General features: G+C 37.7%; 1 protein-coding gene across 1 annotated transcript; it reads left to right on the top strand.

Moving 5' to 3' along the window:
• The first annotated feature begins 86 nt into the window (after nt 1-86).
• Nucleotides 87-12,077, top strand: LOC121380073 (kelch domain-containing protein 1-like). The gene is made up of 8 exons (XM_041508825.1): nt 87-526; nt 1,089-1,247; nt 2,509-2,645; nt 4,074-4,167; nt 4,362-4,514; nt 5,453-5,608; nt 6,824-6,997; nt 9,511-12,077. The coding sequence occupies exons 1-8, from the start codon at nt 325-327 to the stop codon at nt 9,576-9,578; spliced, it is 1,143 nt and encodes a 380-aa protein (XP_041364759.1). The 5' UTR covers nt 87-324; the 3' UTR covers nt 9,579-12,077.
• Nucleotides 12,078-13,322: the final 1,245 nt, after the last annotated feature.

The following is a 13,322-nucleotide window of genomic DNA, read 5'->3' as shown; positions in this document are numbered from 1 at the left end:
AGAGGTTATAAACTGAATTTTCCTCCTTTTGATTTTGCGCTCCGTGCCAAAGCGGTATCGTTCTCTTTTTCTTTGGTGCTTAAAGTAGCCGATAAACGGAAAGGGAAACATATTTAAATTAAATATCAGTATTGAACATTCATTGGAATAAAACTTTTACATATTCGAAGTGCGAAAGTATGCAACGACCAACCTATTAGAAACTGAACATTTTTAGGGACGTATGCAACCGTGTACGAATCGAGCTGTAACCATTTCCGTAGGCACGAAAAGAATTTGCGGGAAACTTATTCACGCCAAACTAAGGCTAAATTTAATTTTAAGATGGCAAGCGAAAGTAGTAAGAATGTTGTCGAAACACTAGGAAATGACATTTGTCTGTCTTGGAAGAAGCTGCCCTGCTATTTTCCTTGTGGGGAGGGCCACGTAAGCTGTGAACTGGGCGGCAAAATCTACGCATTTGGCGGAGTTTCCCAGGATGGCGAAGAACTACGAGAGTCGAATGATTTGTTTTTATTTGATCCAGGTTGGAGCATCTCACTCTTTCTCTCTGTCTGTCTCGGAAACATATCCGCCCGGTCCCCCCCCCTCCCCTAACCCTAACCCTAACCCCAACCCCAACCCCTAACACTAACACTAACCCTAACCCTAACTAAAAATAATAACGGAGGGGACCGGGTGGATATTATACCCATTCTTTTGGCACTGTCACGTATAAAGAACATAAATACGGTACTTATAATAAATAGGGTTGGGGTTAGTGATCGTGCCAAAGGAAAGTCCTTCCATCTCCCCTTAGTTTCTCTCTTTGTCTTTATCTTTATTCTTCTGTCACTCTCGCACACATTAATAGTAGATCATATACAGTACAGAATTTAGCAACACAATCTAAAACACAAATCTTTAAATTTCTAACAAATAATTATTTTTTAAATCCTTGCAATTGTCAACAAAAGGTAATGGAAAACATGTTTTAAAAAGTCATGTACGGTCATGATTCCTAACAAAGGGTATGAACCCTGCGATGTTTGTTGAGGAACATTTATAGATTGCCATCATGATATTAATAATTAACCTTTATGTTGCAGCTGCACAGAATCCGAGCTGGACAAAGTTGGTCGTGAAGGGAAGTCCGCCACCCCCGCGGTCTGCTGCCGGTCTGGCTGCAGTTGACAACAAACTCTACCTGTTTGGAGGACTCAGTCATGCCTTTGGCTGGTTTGATGATCTTTATAGATTTGATATAGGTACCAGTGCAAAAATATATTTCAAATTTCATTTGACTCTGGAGCATTATCTGTAGATGTCAGAAGATGCCAGCAATTGTGTGTGTGAGTTCGACCCATAACCCCCTTTCAATGGTTAAGGTTAGTGTTGGTCTTTAGAGCCTTTGATACAGAGGGGTACCGGTCCAACTCTTTCCCAGTGTTGAACAGTTTGTTTGTTTTGTTTAACGACACCACTAGAGCACATTGATTTATTAATCATCGGTTATTGGATGTCGAACATTTGATAATTCTGACATGAACCCTGCAGTTGCCATTTCATTCGGCAATGCCGTAGAGTTTTTAATACTCCACAGCACTTTTTTGCCTTGGAATATATTCAGGGTTTTTTTCAATGGCATCTTTTTTTGCTGTGGATGTTTTCTTAATTGTAGGGGTTGTGACATATAATAATAGAGAGGAAACTCTCTACCTTTTTCCATTAGTAGCAGAGGATCTTTTATGTATTTATGCAACATCCCACAGACAGGATAACACATATTCCAGTCGTAGTGTACTTACGGATCGATCCTAGACTGGAAGTACTTTATGATTGAGTTATGTCCCATGCGTCCCTGTGGAACTGATACAGATAGAAAGGGCGGGATGTAGCCTAGTGGTAAAGCACTTGCTTGATGCGCGGTCGGTCTAGGATCGATCCCCGTCAGTGTGCCCATTGGGCTATTTCTCGCTCCAGCCAGTGCACCATGACTGGTACATCAAAGGCCGTGGTATGTGCTATCCTGTCTATGGGATGGTGCATATAAAAGATCCCTTACTGCTAATCGAAAAGAGAAGCTCATGAAGTGGCGAGAGCAGGTTTGCCTCGGGTGCTGGCAACCCACGCTACGCCACTGATCCCAACAGGTGCCCCAGAACTAGTACAGGAAAGTCTTATAGCTGCTGTATCTGTGAGAATGTGTATATAAAAGATCCCCTACTACTGATGAAAACATCCTGTCCTGGACAGACGAGCCGACCAGGACCCGGTTCCTGTGCCCATGACAGGCGTGCGCTACAACAGCTTGCTCTGAATATGCAAGTAAAACCCTATGACCTGATCTGACGTAATGAAAACAAGCAGTGGGTTTTCTGTAAGACTACATACATGTATATGTCAGAAATATCAAATGTTTAACATCCAATAACTGATGGTTAATAAATGAAGATGCTCTAGTAGTGTTGTTAAATAAAACTTTTTGTAGAACAACCACATAATTGCTTTGTATACATTTCTGTACAGATTCCCGGACGTGGTCTGTTTTCAACTGTGAGGGTCAGCGGCCGAGCGCGAGAGACAAACTCCAGTGTGCTGTTGTAGATAAGCGGATCTTCTTCTTCGGTGGTTTTGGTCCAAAGTCGGCCGATGCAGACCTAGAGGTATGGTTACTCAGCTCTCTAATTAAGCTGTACTCGGCATAACCATCGGTAGATTACGTGATATTTGTCAGTTGTAACTAGCTTAGTTACTACTTTAAAAATTTCAACTAGAAGTCAAAATACATATAGATTGCCAATCAGGATAGATCATACTAAACACCAGATGAATATTTCAGTAAATATTGATGGGTTTGGATGTTTACTAGGACCCATTTAATTCCCACGATATGAAATAATGCGAGATGTTAATGCAATTAAAATGGTGTTGCTAAGTTTTTTATTACCTTAGAAAATATAATAAACATAGGGTGTGCACTTGGGATTTTTTGACTTGTCATTTGGGCGAGTCATGTCAGCAATATGACTCGCCCGTGTACTTTTGGAGTAGCCTGAATTTTATTTTAAAAAACTAAAACAGAGTAAATATATTTGGCATAGGAGATTAGTTTCTATGGGCATACGCATCTTGAATTATTATCAAAAATAACTTTTCGGTTGTTTTACAAAAATTACATTTTGGATATTCCGAAATAATATGTTGTCAGGAATGCATGACATTTTGGTCGCCAGGTGGGTAACTCAAGATAAGGTTTTGTTTGACTCGCCTGATGTTGTTTTCACTCACTTGTGGCAACCATAAAATGCACACCCTGTAAATGTTATTAGAAATATGTTATTTTATTTGAGTATTAGTGTTACAGTAAGTGCAGTTGCCTGAGAAAATCATGAAAACCATGCTCTGCAAACAAATGATCGGTTACAGACAAAAGACCAAGAGCTGGCTTTATCGTCTGTGCCTTATTTCAAGGACTGGTTTCTAAAGACTATATTACCAAAACAAGTTAATTTGTTCAACACAAACTACATTATGGTAGCCTTTTCTAAAAAACATTATTAATTTCATTATGATAATAACAACTTGTATATACCACTATATTGTAAAATTAGAAAACAAAATGCAGGGTTTAAGTATTTTGTTTACCCCACGTTTGACTGGAAAATTCAAATTACAGCTTCTTATTTATTTATTTTTTATGTTTTGCTATTTATGCTAGAATATTGATAGCGAAGGGGATAGGATGACTATGAAGTTAGTTGAATTAAGTATTTTTTAGAGGAAATTGAATGCTTTTATGGATGGTTGACTTGTCAATTTTTTTTACATTATCACAAATAATAATTTGGTATTTGGGAACTCCAAGATTGTGACATCAATATTTAAACACTAGTTAAAAAAATTTAAAAACCTGATTTAGAATAGAATAAATATGGTTGTTACATCAAAGGCCATGGTATTAGCTGTCCTGTCACCTTCCTGCTAATGGGAAAAAATAGCAGGTTTCATCTGAAAACTAAATATCAGAATTATCAAATAACTCATGATTAAGGAACTAAGAAGATATTGGTATTTTTTTCCCCATGATTCAGGATGATGACGACGATGATGAAGAAATTGAAGAAACGGGAAATCAGGAGGGAGCCGAGTTTGGCTGGTTCAACGATCTGTTTGTGCTTGATACAGGTACTGGTTGTCTCCCCTTGACAAAGTCAAAAGTCAAAGATATTTGTGTTTGTACTTTCATGTTTTTAATCCAGTGTTTTTAATGAATCAAATGGTTATAATTTTGATTAGGACTTTAAATTGAAATTCTTAAATGGGCAAAGACAAGTGGGTGGGTTTTTATAGGGATATTTAAAATATATCTTGTACTCCAGAAAGAAACAAGTGGTCTCAGCCGGTGCAGATGAACCTGGGAGTGCCGACTGCGCGAGCCGCCCATGCGATGTGCCGTATGGGCAGAGATATCGTCGTCTTCGGAGGCAGGGGCATTGACGCCAGGCAAAACGACTTGCACATATACAATACAGGTTTGTAGAGATTTTAAAATTTATTTTTACTCTTATAGGTATTATTTATTATGTAATCTCAATTTGTTTTAATATATATATAATTTATAAAGATTTGTAGAGATTTTTTATGCTTATGGATATTATTTATTATGCAACCTCAATTATTATTTTTATTTTTTTTATTTTTTTACTGTAAACTAGTGGTAAGTGTGTTCTGTATTGCGATTGGTTAATTACATTGATTTGCAGGCATCAAATAGACATGTTAACTATTCAAAGGTCAACGGTTAGACTTGCCAGGTATTTCTTAAAAAAAAATATGAGACATTTAATTTGTTCCATGCAAAAACAATTTTGTTTACAATGGACATTACCAGGTAAATTTTTTAGATTGGCAGATGTTAGTCTCGCAAATGTTTCATTTGTGACCTCCGGTTAATGCCTTCTGTCAAAAATGACATTCGTGGAATCAAATGGACAATAACACCCACCTAAACAGTCTTTTCTCACGATCTGTTGTTTCGTTAGCCATGGATATCTCAATGTCAAGGCATCCCCATGGCATGATTTTCACCATTCAACTTTACTGAGAGCCATAACGGAGAGCCACTGAATAATCTCTTGTAGAAATGTCATATCATATATATTAAGCATGCTGACAAATAACATATTGGTAATAACTGGAAATGAAAGAAGATATTGTCCATATCAAGTTTTATAAAAAAAATTAAATGTGTTTAAAGTAAAAAGAAAAACCACAACTTTGTGTTTATTGCAACATATTTGCATATTAAAAACTTTTTTTCAATATGCATTTCCTGCACTCGTCTCCCTGTAAAGAAATGCTGACAAAATGCAATGTTGTTGCAGTACCTGCATACTTTATCACATCTGATTTCATGCTGTTTGCCGATATATTAATTTTCAAATAAAAACGTACAATTTTATATTTCTAGACACAAGAAAATGGCAGATGGACTTAAAAGTTGAAGGGAGACAACCAGAACCCCGCTCATTTCACACAATATCAGCTGTAAACAACCGACTTGTCGTTATTGGAGGGCGTGGTCTGAAGAATCAACACTTCTCAGAAATACATATTTTTGATGCAGGTATACTTCGTTATATTCGTTACACAGGGTTATTATCTCGGACCATTACAGACAATAACTATGAGAAAACGTCACGGTGCTCTGTCCTGAAATATAGCTAATTGGTCAAGTGCTAGCCTGATGTGTGGTCGGTCTAGGATCAATCCCCATCGGGGGGGCCTATTGGGCTGTTTCTTGTTCAAGCCAGTGCACCTCTACTGGTATATTAAAGGACATGGTATGTGGTACCCTGTCTGTGGGATGGTGCTTATAAAAGTTCCTTGCTACTAATGAAAAAATGTAGCAGGTTTGCTCTTTAAGACTCAGTATTACCAAATGATTGACATCCAATAGCCAATGATGGGTAAATCAATGTGCTCTAGTGGTGTCTTTAAACATAATAAACTTTAGCATTGTCCTGAAATGGTGCTAGGCGAGCAGTTACATGATCTTTCAGTTAAAATTTATTAAACATTTTATTGCAAGGCGATCAATTAGCAGCTTACCTCAAACATTCAGGGCAAGTGTAGAGGGCAGCACAAGTAATCATTCACCTAACTTGGTCGAAGACTAATAACATTCAATACTGTTTATCAATCAAAAGAGGAATTGCTGTTTTTAATGACATTTAAAAAACAAATCTTAAGTGTCGAACATAAAGTAGTTTTTAGCTGTTTAAAAGTGTTAGAGAAGAAATCACATGATTCTCTTACCAACACTGTTTGAACACACGTTTGAAATCACATGATTCTCTTACCAACACTGTTTGAACGGATCTTTCCCACAGACAGTGGCAGGATCTAGCTCAGTTGATAGAGCACTTGTCAACTTTACAGACCCATATTTTTGTTTTTCTCTCCATCTCAGCCCATGCTCCAAAAATTGGTATATTAAAGGCCTAGGTGTGTGCTGATATTCCTTCTGCACCAGCACAAGATTCCGTGAAACCAGATGAGATTGATGGTCTTTAACACTGTGTTTTCAAGCAGATTCTAATTCCAGTGGTTTACCAAAGGTGCATAAAAGTTTCCCAGTTAGGGCAGGGTCTAATTTGGAGTATCACCGTGTTTACTCATTCAGGAGAAAAAAAAGACCTGTCATTTTCAGATGGAGGGTACTGGATCCCCTGCCAATTACCTCTTTATATCTCCTCCTCCTCCTCCCTCCCTCCCCCCCGTTCCACTATTAGCACTATATATAATACTGTTTATGATGGAGAATAACATTGTTTTTCAGATACGAAACAGTGGCTGCAGCCGTCTGTCAGTGGTGATGTACCTAGTGCAAGGGGACAGCACTCTGCTGTAGTTGCTGGTGACTCTCTTGTCGTGTGCGGAGGATCGGCTAATTTCAGTGACGAGATGATGCAGTGTCATAACCATTTCTCAGACACGTACCTCGTTAAAACAGGTGCCTCAGACTTATTATTGTAATAAGGATAAAAAAAATTACCAATTCTTGAAAATTTAAATTCAAGTTCAAAATAGACTCATGGAGTAATTAGTAAAAGTTACATGTAGTAGCTGCATAATTACCAACATTTTTACAAGGGTACAAATTGGTGATAGTCTTGCAAAATCTTTTCAACCGTACATCTATCTAATGGCATATTCCCTCTCAAGTCAGTAGACTGGTCCCAACATCCCAACAGCCAATGATATGACTTAACCGGCCTTGGTGGTGTCGCGGTTAAGCCATCGAACATAAGGGTGGTAGGTACAGGATTTGCAGCCTGGTACCGGCTCCCACCCAGAGCCAGTTTAAGCAACTCAATGGGTAGGTGTAAGACGACTACACCCGCTTCTCTCTCACTAAACACTAACCACTAACTCACTGTCCTGGACAGACAGCCCAGATAGCTGAGGTGTGTAAGACGACTACACCCGCTTCTCTCTCACTAAACACTAACCACTAACTCACTGTCCTGGACAGACAGCCCAGATAGCTGAGGTGTGTAAGACGACTACACCCGCTTCTCTCTCACTAAACACTAACCACTAACTCACTGTCCTGGACAGACAGCCCAGATAGCTGCGGTGTGTAAGACGACTACACCCGCTTCTCTCTCACTAAACACTAACCACTAACTCACTGTCCTGGACAGACAGCCCAGATAGCTGAGGTGTGTAAGACGACTACACCCGCTTCTCTCTCACTAAACACTAACCACTAACTCACTGTCCTGGACAGACAGCCCAGATAGCTGAGGTGTGTAAGACGACTACACCCGCTTCTCTCTCACTAAACACTAACCACTAACTCACTGTCCTGGACAGACAGCCCAGATAGCTGAGGTGTGTAAGACGACTACACCCGCTTCTCTCTCACTAAACACTAACCACTAACTCACTGTCCTGGACAGACAGCCCAGATAGCTGCGGTGTGTAAGACGACTACACCCGCTTCTCTCTCACTAAACACTAACCACTAACTCACTGTCCTGGACAGACAGCCCAGATAGCTGAGGTGTGTAAGACGACTACACCCGCTTCTCTCTCACTAAACACTAACCACTAACTCACTGTCCTGGACAGACAGCCCAGATAGCTGAGGTGTGTAAGACGACTACACCCGCTTCTCTCTCACTAAACACTAACCACTAACTCACTGTCCTGGACAGACAGCCCAGATAGCTGCGGTGTGTAAGACGACTACACCCGCTTCTCTCTCACTAAACACTAACCACTAACTCACTGTCCTGGACAGACAGCCCAGATAGCTGAGGTGTGTAAGACGACTACACCCGCTTCTCTCTCACTAAACACTAACCACTAACTCACTGTCCTGGACAGACAGCCCAGATAGCTGAGGTGTGTAAGACGACTACACCCGCTTCTCTCTCACTAAACACTAACCACTAACTCACTGTCCTGGACAGACAGCCCAGATAGCTGAGGTGTGTGCCCTGGACAGCGTGTTTGAACCTTAATGGGATATAAGCATGAAAATAAGTTGAAATAAATGAGATGGCTTAAAATCTTCTGGTCGTCTTTTCAATACTCGTAAAATCTAAGCCGTTAAAGTTTTTACAATTTGTTTTTATGTACACTTTTTGTTTTTGATGTATACACTTCCAGACATTAAGACTTCATATATATGACTTGAAACCAAGGTTTAAACTGTTGTTAAAGGAGGTAATTTCAGTGGGTATTTTTTTCAATATTGATAGTAAGAAAAATGTTGACAAGCAGATCTCATGAATATAATCAGAAAGACATTTTTTATTTATTATTATATAACATTTAGTGAAATATTTTAAAATATCAGTGAAGTAAAAGTGTTATCAGTCATTCAGTGATGACAACACATTTTAAAGCACGACTCATGAGTTATGATTGCAAACTTCACGAGATGAGATATAAATAATATTTGATAAAAAACATGAAATATCCTCCATGTATTAACTGCATAGTAATCAAGAAATCATTGCATTTCGCTGTACCTCATTTCCAGAATTGCCAATGGCTATAGGATTGATTGACACTTTTATATATAAACTGTACATGGTTAAGTCTTTAACAATTTAAAAGTATTTCACTTCAAACAGGGCTCGAAACCTTCTGTGGCCAGGTCGCCAGATGCAAGCAATGTCCCATTTGGGTGACTTATATATTAAAAAATAATGGCGTTAGTTGCCCAAATAATATTATTTGGGTGATCTTCTTTAGATGTACAACATATGAGTCACTATTAATATTTGTATTGCATATATTTATTCCACATTAAAATCTTGCTCGTGGTTCATGGTTCGCTTACCTTAGTTTGCCAACATCCATTATTATTTTTGGGACCACCATATTTTTGGGCGAGTTTTGAGCCCTGTTCGAGAATATCAGATTGGTTTAAGACTAATAATCTGCATTTGTTTTTAGTTGTTTTAGGTGGATTATTTAATTAGTTGTTTTTTTGTTTGTTTTTTTCAGCTGACGTAATAAAAGGTGGCTGCACTGATAAGAAACCAGACACTCCCGTGCGAAATGGACTTTCTTGATGTATCGTTTGATGTTGACTGTGCATGTTTTATTCTCATAATAACTCACCATAATAGACAGGAACAGACTTCCCTGCAAAGCGATAATGAAAAAACAGTGACTGTCATTTTGTCAATACCTTTTATTGAATCATCAGTGCTAACAAGTTATAGGCAGCAATATTTGAAGTTGGTGAACATAATGCAGCCAATACATAGTGTTGAATTTCCCGTTTACATGCTCAGTAATTACTGTATATATCCTGAATTCCATTGCAAAACGCACCGACTAATGTTCCATTATTTTAGCTATCACGTGTAAAGTTGCAATAAAACACACAAGAACCATAACTCTTGTATACAAGTTTTGGATTACCTACCGGAATACAACCAATAATACAAAATCAGTTCAATGTATTATTTTTCCTTCTTAATCTTATATCCTTTTTACAAAAACAATCTTGAATCATGCATCTGCAATTAGTTCAGTGTATACTGTTTACTCAACTGCAGTTCACCTGAAACCTTTCTATGCAAACACAACAAAGAGTATGCGTGCAAAATCAGGACCATTTATTACATCATCGAAGAGGTTGGGTTTTTTACAGTCGTTACAGAATAAACTTATATTTTCTACTTACTATTTTCAGTAAAACCCAGGTTATTGTTTGTGCTGTAGTTTTGTTTTATTCATTGACTCATTCTTCCATTTATTCATCCATTCTTCAATCCTTCACCCACTGTTATTTTCTTCAGTCTGTGTGTTTTGAACATTACAATTTTACATTCTTTCAAAGTACATTGGCAACCATCGTTTATGTTTACCAATATTTGGGGAAAACAAACTCGATTTTTAAAGATATTTTTATTATGTGGCAGAGTTATTCTGTATAAAATCATATACAAAATATTACTTTTTGAAGTAAAAAAGCCAAGATATGGATATTACTTTTCCAGTGACAATGTCGTCAACTTTGCGTTAATGTTTCACGTTTAGATCAGTTTCTCACAAACTATAAGTCCCAAGTCAATAAAACTTGGTTTATAGTTGCACTTATGGATGTTGATCACAGTGCACTGAGAAAGTGCAGGCGACACATTTAATTCCAGAATGGTTAATAGCTGCAAAAGTTTATAAAAAATCTGTGAATTTTTATCAGTTGATTGCTTTATCTTTCTGATTGCTGGAAAATATATTTTAAATTTTCTGATTAAAAATATTTTAAACAGGCAGCATTTTGGAGTTAATATTGACAGAAATATTTTAATTGCACCCATTAAAATGGGTGTGGAGTTGAAATAATTGATCAGATTTTAAATTTTGATTGTATGGTGGTTTTACAGCAAATCGTGGTAGTTAGTATTAAGTTATGACAATTTCATAGCAAATGGTGTTAAATAATGTATCAAACTATGAGCATGTAATATATTGAAACCATTTCATTCTGTTAGTTACTACAGCAATAAAAATATATGTTGACATATTTTAATGTTGATACACGATGGTTCTCTTTTTGTTGTTTTATCATTTGTTTTACTTCTATGAAATGAATAAAATCGCAACTAGTTACTAAACATTTATCATTATAAACCAACTTTATGAAGTAGACTTGATAAATAGTTTGTACCAGGGCTTGGTTTTCTTAGAGAATTTGATCCCATAATATTCCAATAAATGAAAACGACAAGTTCAATCAGTAATTAAAAAAATAACGAGCAACTTCATTCCAACACCCAGTGTTAGAAACTAAAATTTCCATAAACAGATAATTATTAGCATCAAATTCTGAATAGTTATTTGGGACATTACAAAACATCAATTTTTTTTTTTTTTTTAAATTGATTCTTATGAATTCAATAAGATGTAAAATTGTGGTAACGGATCCTGATAGAAATGGATGAAGAAAAGGCATATACAGACCTCGCCATGAAAAAAATTCATGGGAGTGAATCATTGCTCCCCTAACTTAGATCTGGGGATCCATTTAAGATATTACAATATTGGGCATTCATATATAATCCTTTTGTAGTACTATATATATTTTGTAATTCACATTCTAAGGGGAGTTAAAAATTACTCTCCTTGAAGTATAGTCCGTCCCATCATTTTATAAAAATGTTTTTTGTAAATTTCAGTTTGGTTTGACGTAAGAAGGAAAGTAAACAGTGTTTTGGAAATTAAAAAATTTACTATTTTTGTGTGCAAAGTACAAAACAATCAGCTCAGAAATAAATAACGTGTAGTAAATTCCATAGTATAAAAAAAGTTGTTCCCTATGGGACGGACGATGGTCAGCAACCGATAGCTCCCCTTAAACAGTGAGGTCTTCATCTATATACATGTATGTATATATTATCTACAAAAACATTTGTCCATAATATTCTGATTGTGGTCAATAATATTAATCATTTCATCTGTATTCCCTCTTTCCAGTATATATTTAAAAAATATTTTATTGTCATTTACTAATTTACTCTTGGAGAAATTCCCTCAATATTAAACACCACTATTCTAAAGTTGTTACTGGCTTTGTTATGTTTACAAGGGATGGGACATAGCCCAGTGGTAAAACGCTTATTTGATGCGTGGTCGGTATGGGATCATCCCCGTCAGTGGGCCCATTGCGCTATTTCTTGTTCCAGCCAGTGCACCACTACTGGTATATTAAAGGCTGTGATATGTGCTATCCTTTCTGGGATTGTACATATAAAAGATCCCTGGCTACTAATGGAAAAATGTAGCGGGTTTCTTCGCTAAGACTGAAAATTACCAAATGTTTGATATCCAAAAGCTGATGATTAATAAATCAATGTGCTCTAGTGGTGTCGTTAAACAAAACAATCATTTTGGGTATGTTTGGCAGTAAGATGTAGCTCAGTTGGAGAGTGCTCGTCTGAGGTTCTTGGGCTGATGGATTGAATCCCCTTGGTCGACCCATTATCCGATTGGGTTCTTTTCTCTATCCCAACCAATATATATCAACGGCCATGGTATGTACTGTCCAGTATGTGGGGGAAAATGCATTTAAAAGATCCCTTACTGCTGATGGGGGAAATCTAGCAGATTTCCTCCGAATACCTGCCAATAACATATAAATAAATTGTGTAGGCATTTCTTGAAAAAAGTTTGTTATGTGTAACAATACTACTAGAGTGAACATTGATTTATTAACCAGTGGTTATTAAATTTTGACATGTGGACTTGGAGGAAACCAACCATTTGAAAGTCGTATGGTTTGGTTGGAGTGGGAATTAACCCAGAGAATAGGCTCATTGTGTGTGTGTGTGGGGGGGGGGAGGGGGTTGATCGTAGGGTGAAAGCAAACAACAGCTCTACCAACAGCTAGATTCTGCACTGTGTACATGTTTGTATGTGTACTGGTATGTATGCCCGTGTAGGGAAGGAAGGAAATGTTTTATTTAACGACGCACTCAACACATTTATTTTACGGTTATATGGCTAAGGACCACACCGATACTGAGGGAGGAAACCTGCTGTCGCCACTTCATGGGCTACTCTTTTTCGATTAGCAGCAAGGGATCTTTTATATGCACCATCTCACAGACACGGCCTTTGTTACACCACTTGTGGAGCACTGGTTGAAACGAGAAATAGCCGAATGGGTCTACCAACGGGGATCAATCCTAGACCGACCGCACATCAAGCGAACGCTTTACCACTGGGCTACGTCTCGCCCCGCCCGTGTAGGGTCTCCATGAGTACTCGGGCACGGGCCAAGTCCAGCAAGGCTAGTCCGTTCACAG

The sequence above is a fragment of the Gigantopelta aegis genome, chromosome 2, assembly GCF_016097555.1.
Source record: "Gigantopelta aegis isolate Gae_Host chromosome 2, Gae_host_genome, whole genome shotgun sequence".
In the NCBI taxonomy this organism is placed as follows: Eukaryota; Metazoa; Mollusca; class Gastropoda; order Neomphalida; family Peltospiridae; genus Gigantopelta; species Gigantopelta aegis.
This window is presented reverse-complemented; position numbering and strand designations above follow the sequence as displayed.

What these genes read in the sequence shown, in the direction of transcription:
- LOC121380073 (XM_041508825.1), top strand. Translation starts at nt 325, where the DNA reads ATGGCAAGCGAAAGTAGTAAGAATGTTGTCGAAACACTAGGAAATGAC. An exon ending in TCTTTATAGATTTGATATAG is followed by an intron (nt 1,248 to 2,508) that starts GTACCAGTGCAA and finishes ATTTCTGTACAG; the next exon opens with ATTCCCGGACGTGGTCTGTT. An exon ending in TCTGTTTGTGCTTGATACAG is followed by an intron (nt 4,168 to 4,361) that starts GTACTGGTTGTC and finishes CTTGTACTCCAG; the next exon opens with AAAGAAACAAGTGGTCTCAG.